At 38.2% G+C, this 22,919-nt stretch overlaps 1 protein-coding gene across 11 annotated transcripts in view; it reads left to right on the forward strand.

Moving 5' to 3' along the window:
• The window catches only part of BTRC (beta-transducin repeat containing E3 ubiquitin protein ligase), a 215,185-nt gene that overhangs the window by 32,992 nt on the left and 159,274 nt on the right, over nt 1-22,919 (forward strand). For 8 of the 11 annotated variants that reach the window (XM_058187726.1, XM_058187722.1, XM_058187727.1 and 5 more), the window contains one exon: nt 12,076-12,183. The exons of the other annotated variants lie outside the window; for them this stretch is intronic. In XM_058187726.1, the coding sequence (XP_058043709.1) occupies nt 12,082-12,183 (102 nt within the window). In that variant the 5' untranslated portion in view covers nt 12,076-12,081. The remainder of the gene's footprint in view (nt 1-12,075; nt 12,184-22,919) is intronic. 11 annotated transcript variants of the gene reach the window in all.

The following is a 22,919-nucleotide window of genomic DNA, read 5'->3' on the forward strand; positions in this document are numbered from 1 at the left end:
AATGGAAAGTAAAGACATATATTTTCCTTTCCTTTCCTTTCCTTTCCTTTCCTTTCCTTTCCTTTCCTTTCCTTTCCTTTCCTTTCCTTTCCTTTCCTTTCCTTTCCTTTTTTCATACATATACACATATATACAGATACAGTTTTGCAAAACAGCCCATTAAGATATATTTTAGGTATATTTTCCTCAGATTTCATAGATAAAGTGATTTAACCATTGCTTTTGTTTCTCTGTTATATTGTACTTAAAAAGCAAACTTAGTTAACATTTATAGTTATTGTATTGTTTCTTGTGATTGCATCTAATCAGCAGTTTTTTCCTTACTTATTGTGAAGTTGTTTTATTCAGCATGGTAAGTTCTCTAGAATTAAGCACATTTATGGTTCTAATCCTAGATATACATTAGGAAGTGTATTTAGAATGTATTTGGAACCATAAATGTGTTTAATTATCTTTCAAATGAGCTGAAGCTACAGCTTTTATCATCCCCACAACCATATGTTTGGTTGGGAAAATTGGGAACCTTTGTGAAGGTCTGTATATAGAAGATGTCTAAATGAAATTTTGAGACATCTGGAACATAAATTCTAAAATCTAAAAGGTTATTACTGATTTATTAAACTAAACTGACAGTTTATCCCATAATACAAAGGTTTTAAAAGAGAGGAAACTGCATTGAAACTGGATTATATAAACTTTATGGCGAATAGAAAAGAATTTGGGGACAATTATTATAACCTAATTCATTATAATAACCTATAGGGAAAAAGGAAAAGGTGTGTCTTCTTAATTCTCGTGCATTTCCTATTTGGCAATTTAATGTGTGCTTGTTAATTAGTTTAATTCAGAATGTATTGGATTTTTATTCTGCAGAAAATTTTCTCTTGTGCATTCATATATTATGCACTTGATTGCAAGTTTGGCTACCAAAAGATCCTCTAGTATGTTTATCATGTATAATGTTTCCGCTGATAATGGCATAATCTAAATATCTTAAGTTAGAACAGTGTAGGCTATGAAATGCTTTTTGTTAGATGTTACATTTGTGTCTTCTCTCTGCCTTTGGAAAATGAGTTAAGCAAACACCTTTTCATCCCAATCCTTGGAATTATTTATGATTGTATCTACTTTTAGTGATCCTCACTGACTGCCAGCTTTCAAGGTATTGTTGTTGACTTTTAAAGCCCTAAATGGCTTGAAGCATATGTTTTTGTTGGAGTGCGGAGTTCATTATAGTTGTGATCATGGGCAGTGCCTGGAGGCAGGAGTCTGAGTGAGGAGCTTAAAATTAACTGCTTTAGGAGGTATATTAAACATGGTGTCCAATCAGACCATATATTTGCTAAGAAATTTTGCTCCATCTGATGCTTTTGTTTCTTCTGTAGTGGATTTTGTATTGTAACATTGTAACTTCATTATAGTTCAGACTTGTTGTATGATGTAAATTGATTGTAATTATTAAATGAGAATGTTTACAAATGCAATAAAATCTTATTTTATATTTTAATAGCTGGTTTCATTTAATTATATTAACCACTTCAGTTATCAAGTTGAATGGAAAGTAAAGACATATATTTTCCTTTCCTTTCCTTTCCTTTCCTTTCCTTTCCTTTCCTTTCCTTTCCTTTCCTTTCCTTTCCTTTCCTTTCCTTTCCTTTCCTTTCCTTTTTTCATACATATACACATATATACAGATACAGTTTTGCAAAACAGCCCATTAAGATATATTTTAGGTATATTTTCCTCAGATTTCATAGATAAAGTGATTTAACCATTGCTTTTGTTTCTCTGTTATATTGTACTTAAAAAGCAAACTTAGTTAACATTTATAGTTATTGTATTGTTTCTTGTGATTGCATCTAATCAGCAGTTTTTTCCTTACTTATTGTGAAGTTGTTTTATTCAGCATGGTAAGTTCTCTAGAATTAAGCACATTTATGGTTCTAATCCTAGATATACATTAGGAAGTGTATTTAGAATGTATTTGGAACCATAAATGTGTTTAATTATCTTTCAAATGAGCTGAAGCTACAGCTTTTATCATCCCCGCAACCATATGTTTGGTTGGGAAAATTGGGAAACCTTTGTGAAGGTCTGTATATGGAAGATGTCTAAATGAAATTTTGAGACATCTGGAACATAACAAATTCTAAAATCTAAAAGGTTATTACTGATTTATTAAACTGAACTGACAGTTTATCCCATAATACAAAGGTTTTAAAAGAGACAAGGTTAGAATATAGTAAAATGGGAGTTGTGAGTAGACTTCTTGCTAAGGAAAATACACCAATTGGCATATGCTCTCAAGCACTTTGAAAGATTTCTGGTTGGAGTTCTTTTGTAATCCTTGATTGGTCACTTATGAAGGACCGAAAATGAGTGTAATGTAATGCACTTCTAGTCATCATAAAATGTAATGCCATACCTCCCCGGCTATGCAACCACATTTTGGCTGCTTAGCCACTGGCTTGCCTTTATGGCCAATTGCAGTGTCCTGTGGTCATGTGACCATGATTTCTGACATTGTTTTCCAGTTTCTAGAATCTCTGCCAATTTCTGGCATAAAACACCCATTCAGAATAATGGGTTCACACTTAGGACCACAGCACTTGCAGGAACAAATATTGCAGATTAGAAAGTAGAATTCCGTATTAAATTCTAAGTATTTTTATTAGCATTGAAATTCTTAAATAGCTTAGACTCTGCCTACCTGAAGGAACCTCTTCCCCTCTAAATTGTGAATCTAAAGCTCTGATAGTTTTCTAAGGATTTTTTGCAGGTGGTGTCCTGAATGGTGACGGCCTACTTGGAATCAGCTAGAGCAGGGAGGTCAAACTAACGACCTGTGGGCCGGACGCATCATATGCAGGCCATACCCCAGCTCTGCTAAGGGAAAAAATGTCACAATACATCACATGATGTCATGTGATGCAATCAAGTTTGACACCTGTGAGCTAGAGCAAGGCTTTTGTGGGGGTGGGGGCTTTTCCCCCTTTCTAATACCCCTTAGAAATGTAGATTACTTCATCTCTGGCTTATTTTAATTCTTCTACTTGAAGAAGAGTTTAAACATTTATTTCTACATTTAAACCTTTTAAGTATTATTATTTTATAATTGTACAGTATCTGAATTTTCTACAGTTTGTTGTTATTTGCACATGATACAGAATACAAAAGCTATATAAAATGTATTAGGAAGTTTTAAGGCACTTTAGTGTTTCTTAGGATTTTATTTATGATGTCAAAATTGTTAGATTCCATAGACTGGTTTCTGGGAACATGTTCCAGGCAAATGTGATAGATAGGTAGATGTTCAAAGAAATCTAGATTACCCATAGTTTACATTACATTTGCACTAATTTAGAGTTAGCTATAGTAGGCTATTGATGAAAAATGTATTATAGCATGAACTTTGGTAATCTAGAGGCCACTTCATTAGTTTAATTATTATCTTCCCAGCCAAAACCACTTAAAGAGGAAATAAAGATATAGAAAGAAACTGTTAGAGAACATAGGTTTTTAGGATAAATTTGGAGGAACTAAAGTGGGGATTAGTCTGAGAGGTAATTGTTTAGAGAAAAGGCACTGTGGTATGAATAAGAAATGTTCAGGCAACTGAAGGAGAATTAACAGTAAAAAGGCAAGGCATAGGACAAGTAAAAGTAAAGAAATTGGTGTAGAATTTGAAAATGAAAAAAATGGCAGTATTTAGAATTAAGGAAGGACATTATGTGGTCAGAATATGTATGTGATTTTGATAACAGAATGCTGGAGAAAGGTGAATGAATGCAAAGGAAGATTAGAGAGTAAAATGTGCAGGGCATGGACCAATCTTTTTTTTAAAAAATGTTTGCAGAATGAACTAAAAGGGGAATCGTACTTTAGAATGTTGTAGAGGGAGAAGCATAACTTTCTGACTGATTCAGCAAGGGCAGAGGGAACAGAAAAATCAAGGAGAATACCAGAGATTTGTGCTTGTTAAGCTGTTTGGAGGACATAAGTAGCAAGATAGAATGAAGTGCACAGATATTGGAAAGAAATGTGAGATGTTTGGAATTGAGTAGACAGAGCACCAAGGAGCACTTAAGTTAAATCCGGCACGTCATCGACAGCAGCTCGGGAGTTCACGGCTTCCATGACGGCCTTGCACCTGACTCAAGTAGTTGATGGCCCTACTCACATTGGGGGTGGCACACTGGACTTGATTTTTATCTCTGGTCAGTGGTTGAAGGATCTGGACTTGAAGGAAATAGTCACTGAACCTTTGTCATGGTCAGATCACTCTCTCCTTCGCCTGGACTTTCTGACCGCCACTCAACACTGCAGGGAGACGGAGCCAATACGTTGGTTCCGTCCCAGGCGCCTGATGGACCCGGAGAGGTTCTGGACGGAGCTTGGGCCGTTTCCTGAGGGTCTGGCTCACGGCACGGCTGAGGAACTAGTCGCGGCCTGGGAACGGGCCGCGGCGGGGGCTTTAGACCGTGTCGTGCCTTTGCGGCCTCTGACCCGGCGCAGGTCCCAACCGGCTCCTTGGTTTTCCGAGGAGCTGAGGGGGATGAAACGCCGGAGAAGACGCCTAGAGAGTTCTTGGAGGTCCAGTCGTTCGGAGGCTGATCGGACACTAGTTAGGTCCTATAGTAGGACCTACCTAGTGGCACTGAGGGAAGCGAGACGTTGCTACGTCTCCTCCCTCATTGCGTCGGCAGATAACCGCCCGGCCGCCCTGTTTCGGGTGACTCGTTCCCTCCTTCAACAGGGGGAGCGGGATGACCCGTTGCAGGGACAAGCTGAGGAGTTTAGTGGTTATCTATACGATAAAATCGTTCAGCTTCGGGACGGTCTGGACCAAAATTGGGTAGATTCAGGTGAGACGTCGGAGAGCGGTCTTGGTGAGATTGTTTGGGATGAGTTTGACCCTGTGGCTCCTGAGGACATGGACAGGTTGCTGGGTAGGTTGAACGCCACCACGTGTTTACTGGACCCGTGCCCCTCCTGGTTGGTACTGGCCACTCAGGAGGTGACACGAGGCTGGCTCCAGGAGATTACGAATGCTTCTTTGGTGGAGGGAGTCTTTCCGGCCGCCTTGAAAGAGGCGGTGGTGAGGCCCCTCCTCAAGAAGCCTTCCCTGGACCCAGCTGTTTTAGGTAATTATCGTCCAGTCTCCAACCTTCGTTTCGCGGCGAAGGTTGTAGAGAGTGTGGTGGCATGTCAATTACCCCAGTACCTGGATGAAACTGTCTATCTAGACCCGTTCCAGTCCGGCTTCCGGCCCGGATACAGCACTGAGACGGCTTTGGTCGCGTTGGTGGATGATCTCTGGAGGGCCAGGGATAGGGGTTATTCCTCTGCCTTGGTCCTATTAGACCTCTCAGCGGCTTTTGATACCATCGACCATGGTATCCTGCTGCACCGGTTGGAGGGATTGGGGGTGGGAGGCACCGTTTTTCGGTGGTTCTCCTCCTATCTCTCCGATCGGTCGCAGACGGTGTTGACAGGGGGGCAGAGGTCGGCCCCGAGGCGCCTCACTTGTGGGGTGCCGCAGGGGTCGATTCTCTCGCCCCTTCTGTTCAACATCTATATGAAGCCGCTGGGTGAGATCATCAGTGGTTTCGGTGTGAGGTACCAGCTGTACGCTGATGACACCCAGCTGTACTTTTCCACACCGGACCACCCCATATTGTGTCTTGCCCGCTCTCACCACAGCCGGGGTCTGCTTATCTGCTTCCGAATGCTGAAGAATGTCCTCCCGGCCCCAGCCCTGGCTCCATGCCCAGACAGGCTGAGGAGGGGGCATCTCCCGGCCCCAGCCCTGGCTCCATGCCCAAGCAGGCTGCAGAGGAGGGAGCACCCCCCGGCCCCAGCCCTGGCTCCATGCCCAGGCAAACGGAGCAGCTAGACCCCTCCCCCTCCTCCACAGCATGTGAGCCTGAGGAAAGTTTATTTCCAACAGCTGCTGATTGGAGTGACCCTTGCATCAGAAGACTGGATAGGCGGAGGCAACAGAAGGAAGGGAGGGGCAGGCCTTAATGAGTGCTGAGTCATGGAGCCACACCCCATGGCCTATATAAAGGATCTGCTTTCTGGCAGTCTCTGAGTCAGGCAAAGTCGAACTTATCTTGCTGAAGTCACTTTCTGGTCTCCTGCCCTGCTCTGAGGACTTTGCTAGGACTTTGGGCAGAGCTGCAGAGGCAAGCCTGATTTCCCTGACCCGGCCGTCAGCAGAGGAGTGGGACACGACACCCCAACGAAGCTATCGAAGTGTTGTCCCGGTGTCTGGAGGCCGTACGGGTCTGGATGGGGAGAAACAGGCTCAAGCTCAATCCCTCCAAGACAGAGTGGCTGTGGATGCCGGCATCCCGGTACAGTCAGCTGCAGCCGCGGCTGACTGTTGGGGGCGAGTCATTGGCCCCGATGGAGAGGGTGCGCAACTTGGGCGTCCTCCTGGATGAACGGCTGTCCTTGGAAGATCATTTGGCGGCCGTCTCCAGGAGGGCTTTTTACCAGGTTCGCCTGGTTCGCCAGTTGCGCCCCTTTCTAGACCGGGATGCCCTATGCACAGTCACTCACGCTCTCGTGACGTCTCGTCTGGACTACTGCAATGCTCTCTACATGGGGCTCCCCTTGAGGAGCACCCGGAGGCTCCAGTTAGTTCAGAATGCGGCTGCGTGGGTGACAGAGGGAGCCCCTCGTGGCTCCCATGTGACACCTCTCCTGTGCAGACTGCACTGGCTACCTGTGGTCTTCCGGGTGCGCTTCAAGGTTTTGGTGACTATCTTCAAAGCGCTCCATGGCATAGCGCCAGGATATTTACGGGACCGCCTGCTGCTACCGGATACCTCTCACTGACCCATGCGCTCTCACAGAGAGGGACTCCTCAGGGTGCCGTCGGCCAAACAGTGCCGGCTGGCGACACCCAGGGGAAGGGCCTTCTCTGTGGGGGCTCCCACCCTCTGGAATGAGCTTCCCCCAGGATTTCGCCAACTTCCTGACCTCCGAACCTTTCGCCGTGAGCTTAAGACACATCTATTTATTTGCGCAGGACTGGACTAGATTTTAAATTCGAATTGGTTTTAATGGGGATTTTATTATTTTATTATCATCATTTTAATTATTTGGCCAATTATAATAAGTTTTTTAATGGATGTTTTTATTTGTATTTATATGTATATTTTTATCTGGTTGTTAACCGCCCTGAGTCCCTAGGGAGATAGGGCGGTATAAAAATACGAAAAATAAATAAAATAAATAAATAAATAAATAAATATCAGAATACTTTTGGAGAAGTAGATTAGATAGATGGAAAAAGTTATAGGATAAAAAATGAAATGCTGTATAAGTCCTTAGAATTAAGTCCAAAGGGAATTCAGCAAAGAGGGAAAACAGAAGAAGGGGTTTATTAAGGAAGGAGAAAGCTTGCAGCTGTCATTGGAATTTTATGTCCATTCTAAGGTACATGGAGATCAATCACGGGGGGAATTCTTTTTTTTTTTTAATTGAAAAAGTTTTACAAAAATTTTTTCCCCATACATCCCCCCCTCCCCCCAACCCTAACCCTTTCCCTCCCTCCTTCCCCCATCCCCTCCCCCCCCCGACTTCCCAGAGCAAATACAGGGTATCGTATCTAACAATCATAAACTAAGATCTCTGGGGGAATTCTGATGGTCATGAGATAAAACTATGGATTGAAATGTTCAGAGGCAATGTTTTTTTTTAAATGAAAAAAAAAAGCAGCTTCTGTTCAGGTCTACTACTCAGAATAAATTGCTGGGATGAAGACTGCTTTATATTAATGTTTTGGTACCCAGTTGGTCTATCTGGAAAAATCCAGCAGACTGGATGCAGCTGTCACAGACATGAAATCTACTCAACATTGAGTCGAAAGCAGGAGTGTCAAACACACATCATCACGGCTGTGTCATGTGACATATCAGGACTTTTCCCCCCTTTGCTAAACTGGGTGTGGGCATGACCAGCACGTGACGCATCCGGCCATGGGCCAGGAGTTTTACAGCCCTGGTCTAGAGCATAGGAGCTCATACAGGAGACCAAACTGTAGTACTAAAGTGGCATAGAAGTGAAGGAAAATGAGACTGGAGTAGTAATTAAAATATTTTTCTGACAACAGTTTTACAAGTATAAATTTATTAGACATATTTTCTATTTTTGCATTAAAATTGGAACACAGATCTTTTGCTGAAAGTGAAGATGATGAGTGGGATGAAAAAACCCTAAGATTTTTTTTTTAAATTGAAAAGTTTTACAAAATTTTTCCCATACATCCCTCCCCCAACCCTAACCCTTTCCCTCCCTCCTCCCTCCTTCCCCCATCCCCTCCCCCCCCCGACTTCCCAGAGCAAATACAGGGTATCGTATCTAACAATCATAAACTAAGATCTCTGGGGGAATTCTGATGGTCATGATATAAAACTATGGATTGAAATGTTCAGAGGCAATGTTTTTTTTAAAATGAAAAAAAAAAGCAGCTTCTGTTCAGGTCTACTACTCAGAATAAATTGCTGGGATGAAGACTGCTTTATATTAATGTTTTGGTACCCAGTTGGTCTATCTGGAAGGATCCAGCAGACTGGATGCAGCTGTCACAGACATGAAATCTACTCAACATTGAGTCGAAAGCAGGAGTGTCAAACACACATCATCACGGCTGCGTCATGTGACATATCAGGACTTTTCCCCCCTTTGCTAAACCGGGTGTGGGCATGACCAGCACGTGACGCATCCGGCCATGGGCCAGGAGTTTTACAGCCCTGGTCTAGAGCATAGGAGCTCATACAGGAGACCAAACTGTAGTACTAAAGTGGCATAGAAGTGAAGGAAAATGAGACTGGAGTAGTAATTAAAATATTTTTCTGACAACAGTTTTACAAGTATAAATTTATTAGACATATTTTCTATTTTTGCATTAAAATTGGAACACAGATCTTTTGCTGAAAGTGAAGATGATGAGTGGGATGAAAAAACCCTAAGATTTTTTTTTAAATTTAAAAGAGGTTCTCAATTTGGAACTATTTATAAAAAAAGATACTGGTTCCCAAAAGATGCTGAAATAAAGTCAGAGATAAAGGGTTATCAAGAGCAGGGCTATAGGACAAATATCAAAGAAGATAGGGAGAAACAAGGTGATGCTTTTAGGATGGGAGTGGCAATTTCAGACACAACTGAAAAATATCAAGAGATAGTGGAAAACATAGTATTTCGAAAAAAGGAAGATGGATATAATAATGGAAATGGGGCTTGATAGATACTGTGACCTTTCAATGCTACTTGCTGAAGACCCAAAAATAAAAAGGCTGATAATGTTTTTTATTTCACTAACAAATTCAGTAGTCTGTATTTCATTTCATCAGATGAATAGAATGGTAAAACATTATTTTTTAAAAAAATTAAAATGGTTGATTGAAAAAGGTGGTACCAGACTCTTGATTTTTAGAATAGAATAGAATAGAATAGAATAGAATAGAATAGAATAGAATAGAATAGAATAGAATAGAATTTTTTATTGGACAAGTGTGATTGGACACACAAGGAATTTGTCTTGGTGCATATGCTCTCAGTGGTATCAGATTAACATAGCTCTCCTACTTTTTAAAGAGTGATCATATTTCAAACTATCTTCTTCTTCCATTCCTCATGCAAAATAATTGCATGCTAGAAATTACCTATTCCAGAGGCAGAGCAAATAGGATTTTTAGTTAGTTAAATTTAGCCAGATTTGCCTAAAACTCTGATTTATTCATGATGCTGCACAATGACTTCATTTGATTGCTTTTATAAACTGCTGTAGCTAAATACAAAATTTATTAGGGCAAATAACTTTTGCTAAGGGTTTTTTCACATAGCAGGTTAAATAGTAAAGCTGTTATATATTTCTTTAAAATCTCTAATTCATTTTTTTCCTTTTTGTTTGATTATTATTATATTATTTTAATTCCATTTTTATGTATAATGGTGAACATGCCTAATATTCCCGCGTTTTACTTTTGCATATTATGATAATGATATATTTTTTAAAATCCCCTTTTAATCCCTTTGGATATTAAGAGCCGGGGTGGTGCAGAGGTTAAAAGGCAGTACTGCAGGGCTAACACTCTGCTTACTCCAGGAGTTCGATCCTGACCAGCTCAAGGTTGACTCAGCCTTCCATCCTTCCGAGATCATTAAAATGAGGACCCAGATTGTTGGGGGCAATATGCTGACTCTGTAAACCACTTAGCGAGGGCTAGATGAATAGGAAGGGACTGAAACTGATTTTAAATTTTGTAGTAAATCTAGTTTGCTGAATAAACTACATTTGTCTGAATTCACAGGTGCTACTTATAAACATTTTATAATTCATGATAACTCTATGCGTAGAACAGGTAGAGTTCAAAGCAGAAGATAATCAAATTATCACATGCTGTGGTGTACAAAACAGATAACAGGCCCACCTGTTAGTTATGGCCAAGTTTTTGTAACAATTCAGGTGTGTACAGGAGCATCATAGAGATGGAAATGTCTAAGGTTGGTGTAATGTAATGGGTAGGTTCATCTTAAAGTTTATCAGGTGTTTTTATACTGCTAACTAGTTTAACCTAAGTGTCAGGGTTCCGACCAGTGTCCTAACACAATTAAGAGACTCAGGCCATCTGGCAATAAACATCCAGTCTTTTATTATGAGCACCATGTCAGCATTATCTAGATGAAGCCAACTCTGACTTCACCCTTTCACACCTTGCCTCTGACTCTGTTTCCCCCTCCTCTCAAAATGTGTCATCTAGTCACATTCCCCAACGAGGTAATTTTGCGAGTTGCAGAAGACACTCCCTTCCAGGCATTGGTGATATCCACAGAGATGGCCTTGACTTGCTCAGCCAGAATGCATCTTGTTATGACTGGGGAGTAAATTCCTTGGTGCAGCTGTGAGGCACAATTTCCCATCCCCCTGCCTATGGCAACTCGGGAGCAGGTCAGGGAAGCTTCACGAGTTGACACTAAATATATTGTTATGAATGGAAGAGAAAACTTGTCTAGCCTTCAGTTTTTTGGAAAAAAAGGCAAGGTATATGTATAAAATATAAATATTACCTTTTATCTCTGTCTCAATTTCCAGCATATTGATACAAATGTTAACTTTATTGCTAATCTGTTTCAACTCTTGGGTAGAAATAGATGATAAATATTAACAATAATTAAGATATTGCCATGATGAAAACTAGCCCTGTTTAAGATGCACAGGGAAAGGGCCAGGTGAATTTCTATGAAGAAAAAATTGGTCAGTGAATTAGCTTGATTATACTTATGCTAGGTTTTATAATATTTGCTTTAATTAGTTGGTTAATGGGTTAAAAGAACAAGTAATTCAGCTCCACTAAAAGCATTGAATTGACTCTTTTGAATTAGAATACATTTGCAAACAAAATAGTATGAAATGTTAATGAGAAATTTAATTAGCCTTATTTGTGTGTGCAAGTAGTGTGGTATTTCCTACCTTGCCCTTCTTTCTGCTTTTCTCTAAGGGGAACATACAGGTCACTAATGTGTGGGTGTGTGGAAGCTTTTCCAGTTTCTTAACACTAACTTGTAATTTTGCTAAGAACTTAAATTACAGGCAGTTCCCAACTTATGATTGTTTAACTTTGATGGTTCAAATTTATGACAGCCTTGGAAAAAATGACTTATGGCCTATATTCACACTTATTATTATTATATTCACACACTTGCACCCCCACAGCCCCATGGTCATATGATTGTAATTTGGGTGTTCGATAACTGGCTTGCATCATGACCAATTACAACCTCTTGCAGTCACGGGGTTGTGATTTGTTACTTTTTTTTGCCAGTTTCCAGCAAAAAGCACCCAATGGGGAAACTGGATTTCTTAATTACTATAGTGATTTACTTAACGTCCATCATTAAAAATTAGGTCTGACTGACTTATGGCTGCAACAACTTATGTCAGAAATTCCTGTCCCAATCGTGGTCATATGTTGATGAGTACCTGTACAGACATTAAAAAATTTATATTCTGTACCAACCTGTTTCATATAGTCCCATCTCATAGTTGTCCTTTCTCTGCAGTGTTCTATGCCCCGGTCTCTTTGGCTGGGCTGCTCCAGCCTGGCGGACAGCATGCCCTCACTGCGATGCCTGTATAACCCAGGGACTGGCACACTCACAACTTTTCAGGTACTTTCTCACTCTGTGTCTCTCTGGGTGTCTGAGGTTTGTGCTCCTGCTTGTTTTCATAACTTCTTTCATCTTTTATTATGATTGCTATTGCTAGTGCTTTTACAAGCATGTCATTCCAGCTGCTCATGTTGCACAGATCCAGTGTTTGGCCACTAACACAGAAAGATTGATGGTTCCGATAGAAATAGTTTTGCTAAGATCTCATAAGAGGATACAGTGCTGATCCTTGCAAATTAGGTATAGTTGTGCTTAGAAAGACTGGCGTGGGCAGGAAGCCATTTGATATTTAAATTAGAACATAAATATGGTAAGAATTGACACTTCATATTCAAGCTGTCTGATTTCTGGCTTGTGCTGTTATTCTTGCTTTCCTAGTGATGTACTGATAATGGAAGAAGGTAGATAGATAAGGTTAATTGTCATAGGTTCTGGAATAATTTACTTCTTTCCCTTCCGTCTATCCCATATTCCATTTATACCCGTACTGCACACAGAATCAAGGGTATATTTCTGGAGGGTGGCTTTTGCCTTTTCTGAGATTGAAATTAAAATGTTCCTAATTAGGTTCCCCCGAACATGTATGTTAGTTGTTTCCGGCTCTAGGGACGGTGCTCATCTCTGTTTCTAAGCCAAGGAGCCAGCGCTGTCCGAAGATGTCTCTGTGGTCATGTGGCCGGCATGACTAAACACCAAAGGCACCAGGAGCGCTGTTACCTTCCCACCAAAGTAGTCCCTATTTTTCTACTTGCATTACTAGTTTACCTTATACTTTGTTTCTATGTCATTCTTATACACATTAAAAACTTCATTTCTTTTTTTATCAAGTTTTTTATTTTATATTACATATACATATCAATGTGTGAACAGTGTGACACCTGGGTGCCATACATTTCAGTACAGATAAAATAATATTATTAATTATAGTTATCACATTCATCCAGCTTATATATTTCTAGTAGCAATACACATTTGTATCAAATTATAATCTTTCATTATTTCATGTTTAAACATACATAATACTACCACCATTCAGTTTCTAAACCTCTGTCTTATCATTGCACTTATTTTATAAAAATGTGTATACTAATATTCCCCCTTTCTCTTATTTCTGTCTTTATTCTAACTTTTATTCATATCACCATTATATTAAAAGACATTCCCTTTGTATTGCAATACTATCCTTCATTATTTCATTGTTCAATATTTAAATATACAAGTCTAATACCAATCACAATATTATTTAAACATGCAAATTAATTCTACATATTCTTTACATTCATCCAATCTATATAATTCCACTATTAATATACCTGTTTATATTAAAATATGTTCTTTCATCATTTTATTACTCATTATGTCACTTTATTATTCCACTGCAAATCATAATATTATTTAAACATACTCAATAATACCATTATTCAATCTCTAATTTTCCCATTTTTAATACTTAGTTCTTATTCATATTTCCCATATTTCACTCTTTGAATCTATTTATATTAAAATAATATCCTTCATTGTTTCATTATTCAGTTTCAATATACTATTTTAATGCAAATCACAATATTATTTAAATATACAAAATAACTATTCATATTCTTTGCTTTCATCCAATATATATAAGTCTAGTAATACACATGTTTATATTAAAATATGTTCTTTTTGTATTTAATTGCTCAACGATTACGAATTACACTATTATTTAAGCTTACTTAGTAATACCATCATTCAATCTCTAATATTCCCATTTTATTATTACTTTTATTTCATCATGTAAAGATATATATATACAAGTAATACCTTAATCTCTTATTGGAAACATTCCTATCTCTGATCTAATTTCTCTTCCTGCCATCATTATAAAAAAAGGAAAGAATTGTTTTCCCTTTCTTCTTTTTCCTATCCGCCTTCTATCCATCATCTCTTGCCCGCATCAATACTTTAATTCTTATTCTTTTTTTGACTTGCCTCCCATATTCTCCTCTTAAATCTTTATCTCTGTCTGTATCTGTGTCTACATCCTGCCTAGTCATTCTAAGTGTTTCTCCCCTTCCTACCCTCTTCCACTGTCTAGCTTTAAAATTATCAGCCCGGACCCCTGTCTCCCTTCCCCAAGTATCTTCCTGCTTCCTTTTCCTGTTCTCTTTTCAGATCTCTTAGAATGTTTTCTCCCTGGTTTGATTCATCAAACATTATTAATTTTATTGATGACTCCTCGTTATCTTCTTTAAATTGATTCCTCAATTTTGTTTTTCCCTCTATTCCTTCTGGTAGCTCCTTCCTTTCCTGGGCATCTTGGTCATTACTCACTGTCCTATGTATAATATTTTCCAATTTTTGATCTATGCCATCCATTAATTCCATAATCACCTTAATGTTCTTTCTGTATCATATCCTTTATGCTTTGAAACATCCAGTCCATCTATTTCCAAGTTCCGCTCGTTACCTCCTTATGTTGCATTTTACCTTGTTTTAATAAATTCCACTTTTGGCCAATAGCCCAAGAACCATTTGTTCAAACCTGAAGTTACCCTTCAAAGTATATGCTAATCACAGTTCTTTATGTTCCATAAGTAGTCAGTCAGTTCCATTTACATAGTCCAGGGAGTTAACAAAGCCTCTTTAAGTGACTTTTATAGATTCAGTCATATAACTTAACATTCAGAGGTCACTTTAATTAAGTCTTCCTTGATCTCACCTTTAAATCTCCAGTGGTCATAGGGTAGATGTATATAGTCCAGTAAATATTTTTACAGTCCTTTAAATGAGTATTCCTAGGTTTGTATAGTTTCCTTTCACCAGCAGGTGGCACACTCTCAGGTTAATTTTCAATATTATTACTAAAAATCTGGTTTTAATTATTTTAAATTGTAATTCAATTATAAAAGCAGTGTTAATTTTTTAAATCCATAATTCCAACATTTTAAATTGCCTTCCCAATGTCACATCTTTCCAATTTGAGAGTCCAATTTCCTACTTTTTTGAAGATTTTTTTTTCTCTCTTTAATCCTTTCCTTCCAATCTAGCTGTTTTCTCAAAGTGTTTGATCACCGCTTTAACAGATAGTTCTGTGTAAATCCTAGATTTCTCTTTTGGGGTTAACTTTGGGTAAAAAAAAATTCCTCTCACCCAGTTCCACACTGTTCACCAAAATCCACTCCAGCTCAAAGCTTAGATAGTCATGAGGTGTCCCAGCTTTGTGGCAGCCATCTTAGGCTGTCTCTTTTTCTTGTTGTGGCTGAGAGGAAAAGTAAGGGTCAAGCAGAAGAGCTGCAACTCCCCGAGACCTTGCAGGGCATCCCTCTTTGCTTCATTGCTCCTCCAAGGCGGCTTTGGCTCCTTTCGCAGCCCACCAATGGGGAAAACTCAGCATAGAGACGTGGAGATCTGCTTTCCGTGTCTGATCTCACTGCGATGTCAACCAGAAGTCTTTTTAAAAAAACCTTCATTTCTATCTGGCAATAATTCTTTGAGGAAATAGAAAAGCAGACCTCACATTAACTTTTAAAATCTTTGTTTGCAGCTTCTAGATATTTCAGACTTTCAATTTATCCTACTGTTTAATTATATGGCTTTTTCACATAATCATTATCAGCTAGGTTAAAGCACTCTTCTCCAACCTGGTGTTTCTAAACATACTGATATACTGGATTACAGTTTCTTTTATTGTCATTAAAATGGCAATATATATAGAATATAAGCATCCATATATGCACTAGATGATAGCAAAGAGTTATCTGATGTTTGCTACCATCATGTGGTCATGTGGAGTTCTGCAGGTCAGATATGATAGCCCAAGTCTGCCTTAGTCCATAAAAATCTATTGAGATATACATGGTCTGAATTTGTTCTTCAATCCCTAATCAAATTCACCATAAGCAAAGTGCAAACATGAAAATTGAGCATTTTTATTTATCTTAATTTTTATTCTACCCTTGAATCCAGGGTATAAATCATAAAAACAATGCTAACAACAACCTTAAAAATCGTAATAACATATAATACAATATGGTAGGAGATTTATCTTTTCTTGATTTTAAAAGTATATATTGAACCCATGATTTCCAATCTGTGTATATAAATGTCATAAGATATTTCCTATTCATCAAAAGATCAGCAGACATAAATGCCAACCTTATCAGTGCTTACTAAAGTGCAAGCAGCATTGGGACTTAAACGTATTTCTACAATGGCATTTTCATGATCATGGATTTTTATCTTTCTGTTATGTGAGATTCAAGAGACCCTACAAATAAGAGTCATATGATATTCAGGTGAAATTTATAGAAAAATGGCAGACACAATACCTTTTTATTAAATTATACTATTCAAAAGATCAAGACTTTATTAAGTGATATTGTAATGAACAGACAAGCATTGTAATTTACAAACTGATCTTTTAAATAGTCCTCAACTTAGGATCATCATTGGGACTAGTAGTTGTTAAGTGAGATGTCACTTGACAGCTTCACTCAACAATCACAATCCTAGCAATTCCCCTTGCTTTTCTTAAGTGAGAATTGTGGATCATTAAGTGGATGGAGTCCCAGATAAAGAACATAGGGGTGCCTCAGGGATACGGGGTGGCCCTTGCAGGCTACATGCAAGTTGGGTGCTGTAGTGTGATGAAAGCACACTTGGAAAATAAGCCAGGCCAACCCTAAAAGCCTCAGCCCCAGTCTAGCTCAGCAGCACAACGAAACATGCCATGCGCTGGGAAGTGCCAAATGCTTAGGAAGCGCCAGGTGCAGCACAAAGCAGCCATGCTTCTCCCATAAAGGCCAACGCCTGGGAGGCCTGCACAGTGGCAGGTAAAGCAGCGTTCCTGAAGGAAATGCCAGATGCCCTGGCAACTATGTGCTTTGCAAGGAAATACCCTTTTCTAGCAAAACTCCCAACGGATAACACCTGAGCACTTTTCTGCAAGAAAGGAAGAATCCCATGGTGGCTTCTGTCCATCAGTTAAGAAAAGAGCAATAGAGTGCAACAGCTGACTCTCTTGGCTTTGGCTTGACTCCCTGAGGGTTAAAAGCACCAAGCAGATCTCTGTGGAATCAAGAGATCACCTCTAGCAATCTATTTAGTGGTTTCAATGCAAATTGCCTGGTTGTCAGGAATAAAAGTCCCAATTGGATAAGGAATGAAAGATTGCAATGAAGTAAAGAGGAGCATTTTAAGACACTGTGGCTGATGGACTGCCTTTTTTTTTTCTCCCCTTAGCCATCTCCAGCCCTGCCTTGGAGTGTGGCAAAAAGGGGTATTAATTGCCTTTAGTATTTCTTTTTCATAGCCAAAGCCCAGGCCAGTAGCCAGGTTGGGTATACCTCATAAAAAGGGCATAGTTGGTGGAGTGACAGCATGCCTGTGGGTGTAAGTGCAGAACTGCCAAGCACCACATTTTGATCACATGACCATGGAGTTGCTGCAATGGCTGAAACTTGAGGTACCAGTTGTGAGTCATATTTCTCAGTGTGTTTGTAATTTCATCACTGAATGAATGGTGGTAAGCCTGGGAATATCTGTATTTGTGTTTAGCTGGAGTTGTGCAATACAGGTAGTCCTCAGCTTATGACCACAATTGGAACCAGAGTTTCTATTGTTAAGCAAGGCTGCTGTTAAGTGAGTTGCACCCGATTTTACAATTTTTTTTTGGCCACGGCTGTTAAGCGAATCACTGCAGTTGTTAAATGCATCATACTGTTGTTAATCAAATCTAGCTTCCCCCGATTGATTTTGCTTGTTGAAAGCTGACTGGAAGGTTGCATATTGTGATCATATGACCCTGGGATTCTGCAGCTACTGTAAATATGCGCTGGTTGCCAAGCTTCTGAATTTTGATCACACAACCATGCAGATGCTGTGGAGTTGCAAGTGCAAGGACCTGTTGTAAATTGCTTTTTCCAGTGCCGTTGTAAGTTTTAAATGGAAATGAATGGTTGTAGATTGAAGAGTCTCTGTACTACATATAATGTATATCAATAGGAAGTACTGATATGCATTACATATCAATTTATACATTATTTCCTTCTATTTTCTCATTATATTGAAAGATATAAGTATTCAGGTATGTATATGAAAGAGATTCTTCTTATAACTATTTGTTATAAGAATCTGTTCACCCAAGAGACCCAAAATTGAAAAATTCAGAAGTAACAGAAGTTGTTTTTACATTTATTACAAAACAAGATTAAACAATATGCTGTTGATATAATTTACTTGGATTTCAGTAAAGCATTTGATAAAGTAGACCATAACCTACTACTAGATAAAGTAGAAAAATGTGGGTTAGACAGCGCCACCACCAGATGGATTCGTAACTGGCTGACCAACCGCACTCAACGTGTAGTCCTCAACGGAACTACATCCACATGGAGGGAAATATGCAGTGGAGTACCCTAAGGCTCTGTTTTAGGCCCAGTACTCTTCAACATCTTCATCAATGACTTGGACGAGGGGATAGATGGGGAACTCATCAAATTTGCAGATGACACCAAGCTGGCAGGAATAGCCAACACTCCAGAAGATAGGCTCAAGTTACAGAAAGATCTTGACAGACTTGAACATTGGGTGCTATCTAACAAAATGAAATTCAACAGCGAAAAAAGTAAGGTTCTACATTTAGGCAAAAAAAAAACCAAAATGCACAGGTACCGTATATGTGGTACCTTGCTCAATAGTAGTACCTGTGAAAGGGATCTTGGAGTCCTAGTGGATAACCATTTAGATATGAGCCAGCAGTGTGCAGCAGCTGCTAAAAAAGCCAACACAGTTCTGGGCTGCATAAACAGAGGGATAGAATCAAGATCACATGGAGTGTTAGTGCCACTTTATAATGCCTTGGTAAGGCCACACTTGGAATATTGCATCCAGTTTTGGTTGCCACAATGTAAAAAAGATGTTGATACTCTAGAAAGAGTGCAGAGAAGAGCAACAAAGATGATTAGGGGACTGGAGGCTAAAACATATGAAGAACGGTTGCAGGAACTGGGTATGTCTAGTTTAATAAAAAGAAGGACTAGGGGAGACATGATAGCAGTGTTCCAATATCTCAGGGGTTGCCATAAAGAAGAGGGATCGGGCTGTTCTCCAAAGCACCTGAGGGTAGAACAAGAAGCAATGGGTGGAAACTGATCAAGGAAAGAAGCAACTTAGAACTAAGGAGAAATTTCCTGACAGTTAGAACAATTAATAAGTGGAACGACTTGCCTGCAGAAGTTGTGAATGCTCCAACACTGGAAATTTTTAAGAAAATGTTGGATAACCATCTGACTGAGATGGTGTAGGGTTTCCTGCCTCGGCAGGGGGTTGGACTAGAAGGCCTCCAAGGTCCCTTCCAACTCTGTTGTTATATTATATTATATTAATATGTGTCTAAAAAAATGTCTAAAAAAAATTCAGACAAGATAGTCTGAATTTTCCCATAGACTTTAATTGATCTTAGGTGTTTTCACTCCTCCTTAGTTTTTAATTAATAAGTCAAAATTACACCCTTGGTTACCTTTCACAATCCTAGTTTTTGGTTTTAAAACCACTGAATTAAATATAAGGCTGTGCAATGAAATTATTATTTTGGAGAGTTATAAGCAGATACAAATGAAAGCAAAAAAATCCAAATGATTATATATTGGCTTCCAAGACAAATATGTGAGATATGATGTATCAGAACATTAAATAAATTTGCGGTAACAGAAATCTGTGCCATCAGTACCTGGGGAAACCTCGTGGAACAGCTGCTTCATCATGTTCCTGACATTCATGAATCATTGTGACAGTTAGTTGGGTAAGTCCATAGATTGTGGCCAAGAACATATGATTTGATTTAATTTTAAATCTGGCTTCTTGCCTTGAGTGATGTGAAAATAATGCTGACACATCTTAGATCATTCCACGGGAGTTCCTGTAGTTGAGCTAGTATTCAGCACTGATAGACTTTAAGATGTCTGCTCATTTACTTGACTATCTATCACAACTTTCAGAAATAGGGACATTAATAAGTCTCATGGAAAATCGGTATTATATATGGTAACTGTAGCAAAATTATTACCGGTGTGTGCGTAAAGATTTGGAACTACCTACAATGGAAGAATGACCTTTACATTATAAAATTTGCAGAAAGGGCAAAATTGACTTGTTTGATTAGGGAAAAGATGTACATTAATTAGTGACTGAAAACCCTTTCTGGACTTTTTTCTGAAAATGGAAAAAATGAGCTGGTGATTTATGAGATTGATGATTGGAAAGGATAAAATATAGGAAGAATCATGATGCAATCTTAAAGTTGTTAAAGGGATTCTTAAAGGGAGGATAGATGATAGATTGATTTGTAACTGCTGTAAAGATGATCAAAAGCCACTTCTTTATACTTTATTTTTCTTTTCTGTTTCTTTATCTATTTATTTACCTTGAGGCAGGGGTGAAATCCAGCAGGTTCTGACAGGTTCTGGAGAACCGGTAGTGGAAATTTTGAGTAGTTCGGAGAACCGATAGCGAAAATTTTGAGTAGTTTGGAAAACTGGCAAATACCACCTCTGGCTGGTCCCAGAGTGGGGTGGGAATGGAGATTTTGCAATATCTTTCCCCCAGGAGTGGGGAGGGAATGGGGATTTTGAAGTATCTTTCCCCTGCTACTCCCACCAAGTCACACCACGCCCACCAAGCCACACCCACAGAATCGGTAGTAAAAAAAATTGGATTTCACCACTGCCTTGAGATAAGATGGGAGGGGGACTATACATTTTATATAAAAAAAATCTATTCACCATTTTCTTTGCTCTTTTTTTCTTTTTCTTAAATTTGTATTGTTTTTCTATTACATAAAATTAATATCTATCAATAAAAATTAAAGAAACGGACATTTTATCTTTTTTCAATATGGAGAAATACAGGCTAGAATTTAATTATCTTCATATATTTCTGCCTTGATTTGTATAGACTGAATAAATCTAAGATGTTATTTGCTTCTGGATTCTAGTATTAGAAAGTTGATTGGCAATTTGTGGCAGCATTAATTATTTGTAAGTTGGTACCTCATTATAACAAAGGATTTTTAAGAGATTAAATGATTTGGATGTTTTTAATTTCCATAAATGATCTTTGTAAGCTAGATATTCATTGGACTAGAAGAGATAAAATATAAGCTGAAGAGCACTTGAGAAGCTTAAAGTTAAAAAAATTACAAAAATAAAGGATTAATAGAACAGAATATACGTAGCCCATGGCAAAATTGTGAAGACCTTGATGTTCTCTGAGCTTGGTTGCTTGCTTGTAGACATTTGATTAATTGACTGGGTAAACATCATTAGTGCTGGAAGAGTTTGTCCTCTGTTTATATACAGTACCTTACCCTTTACAGGGGTAGGTTTAATTCTCAATGAAAAAAATGAAATATATGTGAGTATAGATTGGTATCATCTGTGTTGTGGATATGAATGAAAATTGTAATCTACAGGTTTGTGGTAATTCCATGTTAAGGACCCATGTGTGAATTTTGCAGAAAATAATGTGACTTAGGAGAAGATTCTTTATTTCACAAGTGTTTCATACAAAATAAGTATGTATGTAAGTATGCCTGCCTTAAATTAGTTAAAAGAAATGGGAAAAAGCAAAAGGGAAATGAAACAAACATATGGGCATTTCAAATATATCTTCAAAAACTATATATAGAAAGTTTATGCAAATATTTCAATGGAGGATTACCATATTTCATTATAATATTCAATGCATGTCTAAGTCTATAAGTATATCTAATATAACTATAACTTTTTGTCTTATTATTTGTTACCTTTTCATTGTTCTGCGTAATGTTGCTTGCTTGATATATTATGTGTATGCAACAAAAGACAAGAGATATCTTAAGTCTCTTGTATTAGGCAGTTTACCAGTTGCTGTAACAGAAGGTCAGCACACACTTAATTTTCTAATTATTCTGAGCACTGGATTCAAGGATAGTTACAAAATACTAATGAAAATTCTAAAGAAGGTAACAGATTTTGGGCATGCAAGAACCAGGGTTAAAAAGAAGACTGGAGTTTGGCTCCTGGAGTAAGAAAGATATCCTCTTTAAAATGTTGGTTGAATTGAACTTGCCATTTAGGTAGTGCAAATACTTGAGTTATTGTTATTATCATTATTATTTATTAAGTTTATTTACTATCTATCTCACGGTGAGATGACTTTGGGTGGCTTACATTAGAATAGAATAGAATAGAATAGAATAGAATAGAATAGAATAGAATAGAATAGAATAGAATAGAATAGAATTTTTTATTGGCCAAATGTGATTGGACACACAAGGAATTTGTCTTGTTGCATATGCTCTCAGTGTATATAAAAGAAAATATACTTTCATCAAGGTACAACACTTACAACACTTAATGATTAGTCATATTCATATTTAACACTTAATGATACAACACAAAATCACATTAAAGTTAAGTCATAAATGATGGCAGGTTGACAAAAATTATATCTGTTCAAAGTCTTATTTTTTTGCATAACTGGATGAGAACATTTTATATTTTACTTTATTTAGCTTAAAATATTAACAGATGCTAATGGCTTTTACCTGCTTTTTGGATCCTTTTGCAGTTAATCTGTTGTTCAAACCAGTTTTCTTAGGATTTTGAACAAGATGGAAAAGTGATACCCTCCAAGCAAATAACAATCCCTGAGTATTTCAGAAACAAAGAAGTAAAATCTGCAAAATTCCCTTTTGATTTGATAGCCTCAAATTGCCA

Source organism: Ahaetulla prasina, chromosome 6 (assembly GCF_028640845.1).
Source record: "Ahaetulla prasina isolate Xishuangbanna chromosome 6, ASM2864084v1, whole genome shotgun sequence".
NCBI lineage: Eukaryota > Metazoa > Chordata > Lepidosauria > Squamata > Colubridae > Ahaetulla > Ahaetulla prasina.